General features: G+C 46.6%; 1 protein-coding gene across 4 annotated transcripts in view; it reads right to left on the reverse strand.

The window, feature by feature from the left end:
• Positions 1-353: 353 nt before the first annotated feature.
• Positions 354-15051, reverse strand: part of LOC140420824 (uncharacterized) — a 136215-nt gene continuing 121517 nt past the window's right edge. For all 4 annotated transcript variants that reach the window (XM_072504884.1, XM_072504881.1, XM_072504883.1 and 1 more), the window contains one exon: positions 354-6260. In XM_072504884.1, coding sequence (XP_072360985.1) covers positions 5001-6161 — 1161 coding nt within the window. In that variant the 5' untranslated portion in view covers positions 6162-6260 and the 3' untranslated portion in view covers positions 354-5000. The remainder of the gene's footprint in view (positions 6261-15051) is intronic.

Consider the following 15051-nt stretch of genomic DNA (forward strand, 5'->3'; position numbering starts at 1 on the left):
CGGCAGCTACACTTAATCCTTGTTGCCAGTGTTGTAGATGGAGGCAAAGACTCCACGAGAGACCAGACTGACAGGGTACAACTCTCCTTATTCCACACTAGTTACAAAAATCACTCCTCTCCACTCCCTGCAGCGGCTCCATCCCTGAACTGCTCCCAGGTCAGGGTTTATATCCTGTGGGGAGTTCCTCCAATTCGGAGTCAGTTCCAACCCTAGTCACCCGAGTAGCTCATACTCTTGAGGTGTAGATGGGGAATTGGATGCTATACATGTTTTGGCCCTGTAGGGGATGTAACAGATAGGCTCTTAATTAATAAGGGTGAAGTGGTAAATAACTTATTCACACCAAAGAGTTGAGTCAAGTCAATTTATTGGCAAAAGCTTTTATGAGAAAGCCAGGCACTCCGCGGTGCTCGTGGTCACCTTCTCAATTGTACAACGGCAGTTAGCCTCTTTTATACATTTACACACTTGGTTAGTTCCTCATTAGCTTGGGGGGTTACATACACGACCAATTAGGTCCCCATAGCAACAATTAGCTTCCAATCACCTTCCGGAGACCATCCGTTAACTATCGTGCACAACTCCTTGTCCACAATTACAAGGATAACAGGTGTCTCAATAGTTAACGGTCCGTTTGTCAGAAACAGAATGAATTAGCAATTAATCGGATCATTGCAGAGGTCAGTAGGTCAGTTAGAGAATGACTCGCCCGTAACCGTACTTATCAGGTCATTGCAGAATTAGATTGCCGTGGTGCGTAAGCTAGTATAGAATGACTCAGCAGTCCACACTACTGCAGTAATAATAAGCTATTAAATATAATAAAATAGAGATATTCTTAATGAATAAATGAATAACCTAGTGTAAATTTCACTTAACAAGGGAATCAGGGGTTATGGGGAGAAGGAAAATATCAGCCATGATTGAATGGTGGAGCAGACCCGATGGGCCGAATAGCCTAATTCTGCTCCGTGTCTTATGGTCTTGAAAACTATATGGTTTATATGTTCGGAAGGTTAAGCAAAATTCCTAGCTCGGGGTAAAGAATATGCTGATCTGGCACACACTGCTTACGTAATTTAACAGCCAGCTACCATCAGTAGCTTGAATGCCTGGTGAGCTCTGCACTGCTTCAAAGCTGACAAAGCTGGCAGTGCAAGACTAATCCTGGTAGGATCAACAGATTAGTGGCACAGTGGTTAGCACTGTTACCTCACAGCTTCATCTCTTTCTTGATTATTTGTTTTATTTTCTCCTATCCTTCTCTAATTTAAAATTGCGAAAAAGGTTTGGTTCTATGAGTAATCATCAGCTCGCTCTGCTGCCTGTCCAGCTGTGTTTTCTCCATCAACAGTCCTAATGACACAAGGAAGTGAATCTTTAAATCTTCGAAAAGAATCACCATTCCAAAAGCTTCATATGTTTACTCTACCTTTATCGCCGTATCCAATGGTCAAAATTTCGCTTTACTCTCTCGAATTCAATGTATTTGGAAACGGTATTTGTAGATTATGATGTAGTAAAGAAAGCTTTCCTTAGTGCATAGAAGTTGGTTCCTGAGGCATGCAGGCAGAAATTTTGAAACACAAGAAAACAGCCTGCTGCATAAACCTCACTCGCTCAATCTACGAGTTTAATTTGTAAAAGTAATGTCCGAATTTCGTATGGTATTTAATCTGTTTAGCTGCCTTTTCAAAAGAAATAAAGAATACTTCCACATACTTTTCCAAGCGCTTGCATATATTTAAACATTTCCCCATTAGTCTTGGATAGAACAACTTCCTTCCTCACCCAGCTCTGGTGCCCCTGCCACAACTTGCTGCATCGGGTCTTTTCACAGTAACTTCATTGCAGTGTTAATGTAAGCCTACTTGTGACAATAAAGATTATTGTTCATTTGAAATGCTCTCATGATCCTTTTCTCTTTCTGTCATTGTTAACTTGTGCATTTCAAATTCCCCTTCAAAAACTCTTCGTCTTCTCTTTCCCTTTGAAAAGTTATTCATTTCTTTCCCTCTATTTTTCCTGCATTTCTAAATTCTTCATTTCTATTTCACTTTGTAATGGAATTTTAGCTAATTCCATCTCCTGTTTAAAATATTTTGTTTATCAGGGAACCCTTGCACTTTCAAATGTTCCGCTCGACTTTCAATAATCTCGTCTTTCCTTATCCCTGCAGGTAATCCTAATTCCAATTCATCTGCCAATTCAGTTAACTGATTTTTGATTACTTTCGACAAACCAGCCAGTTACCTCTTCTATCCTTAAGAGTTTTAGCAATTTTCAACACCAATTTTGGATTCTAACCTGTACAATACATCTCACAGTAACAAGATTTATTTTATCCAGTATCTCAGTACCCCACTGATTCTTTAAGAATCTCCCATCAATTACCTATAAATCCCAGATCAGGTTTTGCTATTTAACATCCAGTAACTTGCTTTCCATTAATCAAAATTTCCCACCAAATTGTTACCAATCAGCATCCAATATTTTCCACAGTAACTTCATTGCAGTGTTAATGTAAGCCTACTTGTGACAATAATAAAGATTATAATACTGTCTCCGCGTTTTGACGCCCGGGTGGATGAGCCCCCACTTTTGTTACAATCCCTGTTGATGTTATAACTGAACGGGAAGATCCCAGAATGGAACCATGGCTCAAAAGATTGTAACTTTGTTTTCAATTAAACATGGAGGAACAGAGTCACAGTACTACTAGTTAGTTTTAACAACAAGAACATTTATTAAATATGAAGAAATGGATCATAATGCAATATCCCTCCACTCCTCCATTGGATTAATTACACGTAGGTTTTAAGATTAAATTGGATGAAAAAGTACATCTGAAGCTACAACCATCTCATGAGCCCCAGATGATCGTCACTTAAGTTTCTAAACACACTTCCAAAAAATGTTTTCCAAATCTTCCCTCCTAGCAATTTGCATTTCAAAATCTAGCCCACATTTTCCAAACGAACCATCTGCCCAGAGCTTCTGCTCCACTTTCAGCATGAACTCCATGCCAAGATTTTGGATCAGCTCATTGTGGTTTCCACTGCCTTGACGGGCTTTCACTGTTAAGCCGCTTTGGATCTCCAGTCAATTCTTCACAATTTGTTCACAGACAGGAATAAAATATTTCTCAAACGTAAGGTTGTTTCTCTACTAGTCTCACCAACCTATTTCTTCACAATTTTATCTGGTTCTGTCCCAGTTTCTCCTTCATTCCTTTAGCTCGCCATAGTGGAAACGTTTCTTCATTTCTCTAACTTCCTGACCAGTTTTTCTGTAGATCACGAGCACTGGCTGTCTGACCAGTACCCCATTGTAGAGTTTTTCTTACAGCAAAGCTAAGAGAGCTGGGCCCCCTTTAGCTTTCCTGTGCAGAGCTCAGTGATACTCGTGTACAGCTTCATGGCCTGCTTCAACTGCTAACTTTGTGCTAAAACAAAGAAAGCTTTGAAGAGTCATCCAGACTCGAAAATGTAATCTCCATTCTCTCTCCACGATGCTGTTAGACCTGCTGAGGTTTTCCAGCATTTTCTGTTTTTCTTTCAGATTCTTCCACAAAGAAAGCTTCCTGCCCCACCCTCAGGGCTTCTCTTGTTGCTGAGCAATTGTCTAATTTCCCATCTCAGCTGTCTCCATCAGACTAAAATCTTAACTGCAAATGAAAACTAGCCCTCACACAAACATATTTTGTTCAATGTGAAATCTAATTACAGTTCCCTTCCAAGCAAAGAAAGATTAAACTAAACCCACCTAAAACTATTTCTAATCTTTACCCGTGTAAATATAAATCCTTTAAATCTTTCTGTGGTTTCTTAACATTTCACAAAGCTGGACACTGGGTTTTCTGGTTTGGTTCCTTCTCCATTTTCCCCACCTGCCAACTGACAATATTTTCCAAAATCTCATCTCAATCTTTGCATCATGTCTAGGGCTGAGGAAACTCATATGGAGATTGTAGAGACCAGCATTGTTCTCTTCACAGCACAGAAGGATAAACGTAGATTTCATAAAGCTGTTCAAAATTATGACTGTGGGGATGGGCGGTTCAATAAGACCAGATAGGGAGAAGTTGTTCCCACTGACGAAGGTCAGTTAGCAGAGGACTGGGAGTGAAGATAATTAGAGACAGTTTTGCATTCATATGGTAACTTTCCCGATCAGCAGAGGTCACAATGAAGTCACATTATTATAATGTAGAACCATAGAATTCCTACCGTGCAGAGGGAGGCCATTCAGCCCATCAAATCTGCACTGACCCTCTGAAAAGAACCTAGTCCCACTACCCCACCCTATCCTCTTAACTCTGTAACCCCATCTAACCTGCACATCTTTGAACTCTAAAGGGCAGTTAGAAAGACCAATCAATCTAACCTGCACATCTTTGGACTGTAGGAGGAAACCGGAGCACTCGGTGGAAACCCACACAGACATGGGGAGAAGGCGCTAACACCACACAGACAGTAACCCAAGGCTGGAATTGAATCTAGGTCCCTGGTACGGTGAGGCAGTAGTGATAACCATTGTGCCACCCTGCTGCCAAATGGCCTAGTTTGCTCCTACTTCTGAGGGTCTATTCCTTTGTTCCCGTGAAACTGGGTAATCCCAGCCCCCCACAATAAGATGAGATTGTTCAAGAATCAAACTAAGCAGATTTATTTGATTTCTACCCAGAATAGTAACGTCCAAAACTTGGCTGGAGATTATTAACATTAACAGAAACAGACCCTAATAAAATAGTTCAGTCCTGGATCTGATTAACAGCAAAATCCAATCACTGTACTAACTTGTGAACTTGCTGTGTCTCAGCAGGTTGAGTAACTGAGTGAATCCCTTCCCACAGTGGGAATAGGTGAATTGTCTCTCTCCCCAGTGTGAAGTTGCTGGTGTCCAGTAAGAGCAGATGGTGGCTGGTGTACAGTGAGAGCACCTGAACAGTCTCATCAGTGTGAACACGTTGATGGGACATCAGTTCCCTGGAACTTTTAAAGCAGTTCCCAGTCTGGGCATTGAAAAGGTCTCTCATCAGTGTGAACACGTTGATGGGACATCAGTTCCCTCAAACCTTTAAAGCAGTTCCCACAGGCTGGACATTGAAAAGGTTTGTCATCAGTGTCAACACAGTGATGGGCCGTCAGTTCCTCAGAACTTTTAAAGCACTTCCCGCAATCTGGGCATTGAAAAGGTTTCTCGTCAGTGTGATCACATTGATGGGCCATCAGTTCCTCAGAACTTTTAAAGCACTTCCCGCAATCTGGGCATTGAAAAGGTTTCTCGTCAGTGTGAACACATTGATGGGACATTAGTTCCTCAGAACTTTTGAAGTATTTCCCACAGTCTGGCCATTGAAAAGGTTTCTCATCAGTGTGAACACATTGATGGGACATCAGTTCCTCAGAACTTTTAAAGCACTTCCCACAGTCTGGGCATTTAAAAGGTTTCCCATCAGCGTGACCACGTTGATGGGATATCAGACAACTGTACCTTTTAAAACACTTCCCACAGTCTGGGCATTTAAAAGGTCTCTCATCAGTGTGAACTCGCTGGTGATTCATCAGATTAGAGGGGTTAGCAAATTCCTTCCCACATTTTGAGCAGGTGAATGGGTTATCTTCAGTGTGAACTCGCTGGTGTGACAGCAGGGCTGATGATGTAATGAATGCCTTCCCGCACTCCGAGCAGGTGAATGGTCTGTCTCCAGCGTGAACTCGCTCGTGCGTCAGAAGATGAAATGACCGAGTGAATCCCTTCCCACACTCGGAGCAGGTGAATGGTCTCTCTCCAGTGTGGATTCGCTGGTGTGTCACCAGGTGGGTTGACTGGGTGAATCCCATATTGCATTCGGAGCAGGTGAACGGTCTCTCCCCAGTGTGAACTCGCTGGTGTGCCACCAGGTGGGATGACTGGGTGAATCCCATATTGCACTCGGAGCAAGTGAAAGGTCTCTCCCCAGTGTGAAGTCGCTGGTGTCTCACCAGGTGGGATGACTGCGTGAATCCCTTTCCACAAGCTGCGCAGGTGAACGGTCTCTCCCCTGTGTGACTTCGGCGATGAGTTTCCAGTACTGACAGGTAATTGAATCCCATCCCACAATCCCCACATTTCCACAGTTTCACCCCAGTGTCATCAGAGCTTTTTCTGTCCATTTTCAAAGGCTGGTGATCCTCAGGTCGAGATACTCTGTCAGATCCTGATGTGATGTGTGGTTTCAGGATCCTGGCTGCAAATTCTCCCCTTCTGATACTCTGTACAATTGATTTAAAACAGAAAAAAGGGAGTGAGAGAGAACCCACAAAAACACAAAGGTAGGTTGTGAAATTGAGCTGAATGAATCGGATAATTTGTGGGGCCAGCATGAGGAAAAAGTGACCATGAAAGCTGCTGGATTGTTGCAAAAACCCAACTGGTTCAGAAATGTCCTCCAGGGAAGGGAACCCGACACCCGGTCGGTCTGCGTCTACAAAAGATTGGGGCTTCAATGTGATGAGGGGGTAGGTGGGCGGAGTTGAGATGTGGGAGAAGACAAAGTACAGAAGTTGTATATATCTGCAACCAGTCAGAATCTCCCAAACCATCAACCTCCACCATCCCCCTCCCTTGAAACTGTCTAAAGCTGAACTAAAGTGTTCACAACCATGGTGAAAGATTTATTTTAAAATTTGACTTTGTAGGGTCGACAAGGTGGAGTTTTCCATTGTTGTTTCTGGTGCCTACACCTATGCCTGACCCGATTCATAACCTTTTAGCAGTTGGGATACAACTAAGGGGCTTGCTCCACCATTTCAGAAGGCATTTAAGAGTCAACCAGGTTGCTGCGGATCTGGAGTCACATGTCAGCCAGACAAGGTGTGAATGGCAGATTTTTACCCAAATAGCATTAGTGAACTCAATGGATGTTATGGCAATTAACAATGGTTCCTTATTCACCATCCAATTTCATACTTTCATTTAATTCAATTTCCACCATGTGCCATGACGGGATTCAAACCTGGGTCCCCAGAGACATACCCTAAATCCACAGAGCATTACCCTGGGTCTCACCCCAATATGACCTACCAACCACATATCTGTGCCATCTCCAAGGATGGGTTTCCATCTGTAAGGGGACTGGACTCACACTGTATATTATTTTTTGAAAATACATCTCAATATCCTCATGGCTATTTCACAAATTTTATAAACTGGGTAGAGATTTTTTAAATGGCTGAATCTGACGTCTAGTGGCAGCCACGGAGTTAGTGGTCTGGTCGCACATTTGGCAGCTCCAGCTCAAGGCGGATTCTTTGGACATTTTACCCACTCGAAGGGTGGAGATTTGGATGAAAAAGGGTGCTGGAGTGATTGGAGAAAGTGAGACTCCACTGGTGTGGTTGATGAATGGATCCACAGCCCAGAAGTGGGTTGAAAAGAAGGGAGCTGTTGGAGCAGGAGAATCTTCTAGTGCCACAGGTCAAGATGGCGCAACGTAAAGGGCCTGTCCTGCCCTCCCAGTGGTCGACGGAGCAACTGGTGGACTTCTTGAACGAGAGGTTCAGCCAGCAGAGGAGGGAAGCCCATGAGGACCTAGCCAGGGTGGTAGAACCGCTGAAAGCGGGGATTGACCTCGTGGAGCAGAGGCTGGAGTCCCAGGGCCAGACGGTTCAGAGTGAAGGAGACAGTGGGGGAGCACGAGGAGCAGCTCACCTCGTTGGTGACCATAAGACCAGAAGGCATAGGAGCGGAATTAGGCCACTCGGCCCATCGAGTCTGCTCCGCCATCCAATCATGGCTGATATTTTTCTCATCCCCATTCTCTTGCCTTTTCCCCTTAACCCCTGATCCCCTTATTTTTTTTAATATAAATTTTAGAGTACCCAATTTATTTTTTCCAATTAAGGGACAATTTAGCGTGGCCAATGCACCTACCCTGCACATCTTTGTGTTGTGGGGGCAAAACCCACACAACACACGGGGAGAATGTGCAAACTCCACACGGACAGTGAACCAGAGCCGGGATGAACCTGGGACCTCAATGCCATGAGACAGCAGTGCTAACCACTGTGCCACCTTGCTGCACCCGGATTTCCTTATTAATCAAGAACCTATCTAGCTCAGTCTTAAAGACACTCGGTGATTTGGTCTCCACAGCCTTCTGCAGCTAAGAGTGCCACAGATTCACCACCCTCTAGCTGACAAACTTCCTCCTCATCTCGGTTTTGAAGGATCGTCCCTTTAGTCTGAGATTGTGTCCTCTGGTTCTAGTTTTTTCTACTAGTGGAAACATCCTCTCCAGATCCACTCTATCCAGGCCTTGCAGCATCCTGCAAGTTTGAATAAGATCCCCCCTCATCCTTCTAAAAACTCTCAACGAGTACAGATCTAGAGTTCTCAACCGTTCCTCATGCGACAAGCTCTTCATTCCAGAGATCATTCTTGTGAACCTCCTCTGGACCCTTTCCACGGCCAGCACATCCTTCCTTAGATACGGGGCAGAAAATTGCTCGCAATACTCCAAATGACCAGAGCCAAATACAGTCTCAGAAGTACATCCCTGCTCTTGTATTCTAGTTCTCTCGACATGAATGCTAACATTGCATTTGCCTTCCTAACTGCCTACTATACCTGCACATTAACCTTAAGAGAATCCCCAAGTCCCTTTGTGCTTCTGATTTCCTAAGCATTTCCCCATTTAGAAAATAGTCTACGCCTCCATTCCTCCTTCCAAATGCATAACCTCATACTTTTCCACATTGTATTCCATCTGCCACTTCTTTGCCCACTCTCCTAGCCTGTTCAAGTTCTTCTGCAGCCCCCCTGCTTCCTCAATACTATCTATCCCTCTATATATCTTTGTATCGTCTGCAAACTTAGCAACAGTGCCTTCAGTTCCTTCTTCCAAATCGTTAATGTATATTGTGAAAAGTTGTGGTCCCCGCACAGGACCCTGAGGCACACTAGTCACCGGCTGCCTTCCTGAAAAAGATCCCATTATCCCCACTCGCTGCCTTCTGCCAGTCAGCCAATCCTCTATCCATGCCAGGATCTTACCCTGAACACCATGGGCTCTTAACGTATTTAACAGTCCCCTATGCGGCACCTTGTCAAAGGCTTTCTGGAAATCTAAATAAATCACGTCGACCGGTTCCCCTTTGTCTAACCTCCTTGTAACTTCTCAAAGAACTCGAACAGATTTGTCAGATATGACCGCACCTTTGATGAAGCCATGCTTAGTCATAGAATCATAGATTTTACAGTGCAGCAGGAGGCCATTCGGCCCATCGGGTCTGCACCGGCCCTTGGAAAGAGCACCCTATCCAAGCCCACACCTCCACCCTAACCCCATAATCCAGAAACCCCACCCAACCCAACCCTTTTGGACGCGAAGGGCAATTTAGCACGGGAGCTCTGGCGTCCACTGGTGTCTTCCACCATGAAGATTGATGCAAAGTAACTATTCAGTTCCTCTGCCTCCTATTATTACTTCTACAGCCACATTTTCCAGTGGTTCAATGTCTATTTTTGCCTCTCTTACCTTTTGTATATTTTAAAAAACTCCTCCCATCTTCTTTTATATTATTAGCCAGCTTGCAATCATACTTCATCTTCTCCCCCCCTTATTGCTTTTTTAGTTGTCCTCTGCTCGCTTTCCTCGCTACTTTGTCTGCTTTTTCTTTTATGCTGTCCTTGACTTCCCTCGTCAACCATGGGTGCCTCGTCCTCCCCTCAGCATGTTTCCTCCTCGTTTCGATAAATTTCTGGTGTGCCTCCTGAATAACCCCAAAAAACTCCTGCCATTGCTGTTCCACTGTCTTCCCTGCTCAGCTGCCTTTCCAATCAACTCTGGCCAGCTCCTCCCTCATGTCTTTGCAGTTACCCTCATTTAATTGTAATACCGTGACAGCTGATTGCAGCTTCTCCCTCTCAAACTGCAGGGTAAATTCTATCATATTGTGGGCACTGCTCCCTTAGGGTTCCTTCACCTTACATTCCCTAATCAAGTCTGCCTCATTACCCCAAAATGGGGATGATGCAGGAGGCCCAAGAGCAGCTGAAGAAGGTGGAAGATCTGGAGAACCGCTCCAGGAGACAAAACCTGCGGATCATGGGGATGCCTGAAGGCATCGAAGGAGTGGACGCCGGCACGTACGTGGCCAAGATGTTGGAAAAGTAGACAAAAGGGGGGTAACTATAGGCTTATAGTAATTATCGTAACTATAGGCTTATAGTTCTTATCATAACCTTAAGTCTGATAACCTGATAAGCCGGCAGAGGAATATAGATAGTTTAAGTGAGTAGGCAAGGGTCTGGCAGATGGGAGTTCAGTGTTGCTAAATGTGAGCACAGTACGAAGTCTTACAACACCAGGTTAAAGTCCAACAGGTTTGTTTCGATGTCACTAGCTTTCGGAGCGCTGCTCCTTCCTCAGGTGAATGAAGAGGTCTGTTCCAGAAACACATATATAGACAAATTCAAAGATGCCAGACAATGTTTGGAATGCGAGCATTAGCAGGTGATTAAATCTTTACAGATCCAGAGATGGGGTAACCCCAGGTTAAAGAGGTGTGAATTGTCTCAAGCCAGGACAGTTGGTAGGATTTTGCAGGCCAGATGGTGGGGGATGAATGTAATGTGACATGAATCCCAGGTCCCGGTTGAGGCCGCACTCATGTGTGCGGAACTTGGCTATAAGTTTCTGCTCGGCGATTCTGCGTTGTCGCGGGTCCTGAAGGCCGCCTTGGAGAACGCTTACCCGGAGATCAGAGGCTGAATGCCCTTGGCTGCTGAAGTGTTCCCCGACTGGAAGGGAACATTCCTGCCTGGTGATTGTTGCGCGATGTCCGTTCATTCGTTGTCGCAGCGTCTGCATGGTCTCGCCAATGTACCACGCTTCGGGACATCCTTTCCTGCAGCGTATGAGGTAGACAACGTTGGCCGAGTCGCACGAGTATGTACCGCGTACCTGGTGGGTGGTGTTCTCACGTGTAATAGTGGTATCCATGTCGATGATCTGGCACGTCTTGCAGAGATTACCATGACAGGGTTGTGTGGTGTCGTGGTCACTGTTCTGAAGACTGGGTAGTTTGCTGCAAACAATGGTTCGTTTGAGGTTGCGCGGTTGTTTGAAGGCAAGTAGTGGGGGTGTGGGGATGACCTTGGCAAGATGTTCATCGTCATCAATGACGTGTTGAAGGCTGTGAAGAAGATGACGTAGTTTCTCCACTCCGGGGAAGTACTGGACGACGAAGGGTATTCTGTCGGTTGTGTCCCATGTTTGTCTTCTGAGGAGGTCGGTCCGGTTTTTCGCTGTGGCATGTTGAAACTGTCGATCGATGAGTCGAGTGCCATATCCCGTTCGTACGAGGGCATCTTTCAACGTCTGTAGATGTCTGTTACGCTCCTCCTCGTCTGAGCAGATCCTGTGTATACGGAGCGCTTGTCCATAGGGGATGGCTTCTTTAATGTGTTTAGGGTAGAAGCTGGAGAAGTGGAGCATCATGAGGTTATCCGTGGGTTTGCGGTAAAGCGACGGTAATCTCTGCAAGACGTGCCAGATCATCGACATGGATACCACTATTACACGTGAGAACACCACCCACCAGGTACGCGGTACATACTCGTGCGACTCGGCCAACGTTGTCTACCTCATACGCTGCAGGAAAGGATGTCCCGAAGCGTGGTACATTGGCGAGACCATGCAGACGCTGCGACAACGAATGAACGGACATCGCGCAACAATCACCAGGCAGGAATGTTCCCTTCCAGTCGGGGAACACTTCAGCAGTCAAGGGCATTCAGCCTCTGATCTCCGGGTAAGCGTTCTCCAAGGCGGCCTTCAGGACCCGCGACAACGCAGAATCGCCGAGCAGAAACTTATAGCCAAGTTCCGCACACATGAGTGCGGCCTCAACCGGGACCTGGGATTCATGTCACATTACATTCATCCCCCACCATCTGGCCTGCAAAATCCTACCAACTGTCCTGGCTTGAGACAATTCACACCTCTTTAACCTGGGGTTACCCCATCTCTGGATCTGTAAAGATTTAATCACCAGCTAATGCTCGCATTCCAAACATTGTCTGGCATCTTTGAATTTGTCTATATATGTGTTTCTGGAACAGACCTCTTCATTCACCTGAGGAAGGAGCAGCGCTCCGAAAGCTAGTGACATCGAAACAAACCTGTTGGACTTTAACCTGGTGTTGTAAGACTTCGTACTGTGCTCACCCCAGTCCAACGCCGGCATCTCCACATCATGGCTAAATGTGAGGTCATCCATTTTGGCCTGTTATTTAAATGGTAAAATATTGCAGCATGCCGCTGTGCAGAAGGACCTGGGTACACTGGTGCATGAATCGCAAAAGGTTGGGTTGCAGGTGCAGCAAGTAATTAAGAAGGAAAATGAAATTTTGTTCTTCATTGCTAGAGGGATGGAGTTTAAAACCAGGGAGGTTATGTTGCAATTGTATAGGGTGCTGATGAGGCCACATCTGGAGTACTGTGTACAGTTTTGGTCACCTGACTTGAGAAAAGTTGTACTGGCACTGGAGGATATGTAGAGGAGATTCACGAGGTTGATTCCGGAGTTGAGAAGATTGGCTTATGAGGAGAGACTAGAGTAGACTGGGTCTATACTCATTGGAATTTAGCAGGATGAGGGGGAATCTTGTAGAAAGATTTAAAATTATGAAGTGAATAGATAGGATAGAAGCGGGAAGCTTGTTTCCACCAATGGGTGAAACTAGAACTAGGGGGCACAGCTTCAAAATAAGGGGGAGCAGGTTTAGAACCGAGTTGAGGAGGAACTTCTTCACCCAAAGGGTCTCTGCCCAGTGAAGCAGCTAAGGCTACCTCATTAAATGTTTTTAAGGCAAAGATAGATAGATATTTGAACAGTACAGAAATAAAAGGTTAAGGCAAGTGGACCGGAGTCCACAATAAGATCAGCCATGATCGTGTTGAATGGCGAAGCAGGCTTGAAGGGCCAGAAGGCCTACGCCTGCTCCTAGTTCTTATGTAAGGTTGATTGGCTCCTGGAGGTTGACCAAGCACACAGGGCGCTGATGAAGAGGCCGCAAGCGGACGGGCCACGGAGGGCGATGATGGTGCGGCTGCACCGTTTCCTGGACAAGGAAAAGATTTTGCGATGGGCGAGGAAGACGATGAGGTGCACCCTGGAAGGGAACGAACTGCGGGTGCATCAGGACCTGGGAGCAGAACTGGCGAAGAGGAGGGCTGGGTTTAACAGAGTCAAGGCTGCCCTCTTTAAGGGGGTGAAATTTGGGATGTTGTACCCGGCCCGTCTCTGGGTGATCTTCTAGGACTGGGAACATTATTTTGGAATGCCAGAGAAGGTGAGGAATTTCTGAGGGACAATGGACAGGCAGGAGAAGGAGGACTTTGGAGGCGTTTGTTTTTTTCTCTTGATGGTTGTTGGAGAACTTTCTCCTTTGAGATGTTTTATGGGGCTTGGTGGCTGAGTACTTGGGGAGCGCCAAGGGCGAATATACCTTTCTTCGGTTTATTTTTTCGAGGGGGGTGCGAATGGGGTGGGGTAGGAGGTTTGGAGGCCTTGGGTGGGGGCTGCCAGACTAGCTGGGCGGGCAAGTTAACAGGAGCGCAGGGGAGGGTGGTTATGTGGTTGGTTCAGGGCAGGGGGATGAGATTGTTGCTTTGTTTGGGGGGTAGGTGGCGGTGGTGGGGAGCGGACTGCTGACAAAGGTGTGGTTGCTGTGGCACAGCGGGAAAGGGAATGATGACGGTGGACATCCGAGAGTGAGCCTGGAGGGTCACGTGACTCAGGCCGGGGGATGGCCCAAAAAGGAATATGGTTGATTGACAAGGGAGGGGAGCCTCCCCAACCAGGCTCGTCACATGGGGCTGAATGGGCCGGTCAAACGGTCATGTGTGTTCGCACACTTGAGGAGTTTGACGGCGGACATGGCTTTTTTCTTACAGGAGACGAATTTAAAGATTGGGGCTCAGACAACATTGAGGAAAGGATGGGTAAGGCATGTGTTCCATTTGGGACTGGACATGAAGACGAGGCGGGTGGCGGTGCTGGTAGAGAAGCGGTGATATTTGAGGTGGGCAGCACAGTGGCAGATTTGGGGGTGGGGGAGGAGGTTCGCGATGGTGAGTGGGAAGCTGAACGGGATGCCGGTGATTTTGGTAAATGTTTATGCCCCAAACTGGAATGATGTGGAGTTTATGAGACGGGTGCTGGGGAAGATTCCTGATCTAGACACGCACCGGCTGACCATGGGGGGTGATTTTAACACGGTCATCGAGCCAGACTTGGATCGGTTGAGCCCTAAAGACGAAGGGTGTTGGCGGTGGTGAAGGAGCTGAAGGGGTTTATGGAGCACATGAGGGGAGTGGACCCGTGGAGGCTTGGGATGCCGAGAGCGAAGGAGTTTTCATACTTCTCCCATGTGCAGTAATCCCAGACTGATTTCTGTGGTGGACAAGATGTTGCTGGCGGGCTTGGTCGACTTGGGGTACTCAGTGATCGTGGTTTCAGATCACGTGCCACACTGGGTGGATTTGCGAGTGGACAGAAGGGGGACCCAACGCCCACAGTGGAGGCTGGATGTGGGGTTGTTAGCAGATGAGGTGGTGTGCGAGTGGGTGAGTGCTGCCATCTGGGGGGTATGTGAAACTTAACATACAGGGGTGGTTACAGCCATCACACTGTGGGCAGCACTCACGGCAGCGGTTAGGGGGGAGTTCATTTCGATCCTGGTGCACAGCGAAAATGAGGAATGAACAGAGATGGCGAGACTGGTGGATGAGATTTTGAGGGTTGACAGGAGGTACTCGGAGGCCCGGAGGCAGGGTTTCTAAGGAGAGGCAGAGGCTCCAGGTGGAGGTTTGGGCAGGTGCCCACAGGGAGGTGGTAGGACAGTTGCGGAGGGCCAAGTGGGCAGTGTACGAGTACTGGGCGAAGGCGAGCAGGATGCTGTCCCACCAATTTAAGAAGCAGGAGTCGGCGAGGGAGATTGGAAGAGTGAAGGACGGGACGGGAAGAGTGGTACTGGCCCCTGTGGGGGTGAATG

The sequence above is a fragment of the Scyliorhinus torazame genome, chromosome 5, assembly GCF_047496885.1.
Source record: "Scyliorhinus torazame isolate Kashiwa2021f chromosome 5, sScyTor2.1, whole genome shotgun sequence".
NCBI classification, from domain to species: domain Eukaryota; kingdom Metazoa; phylum Chordata; class Chondrichthyes; order Carcharhiniformes; family Scyliorhinidae; genus Scyliorhinus; species Scyliorhinus torazame.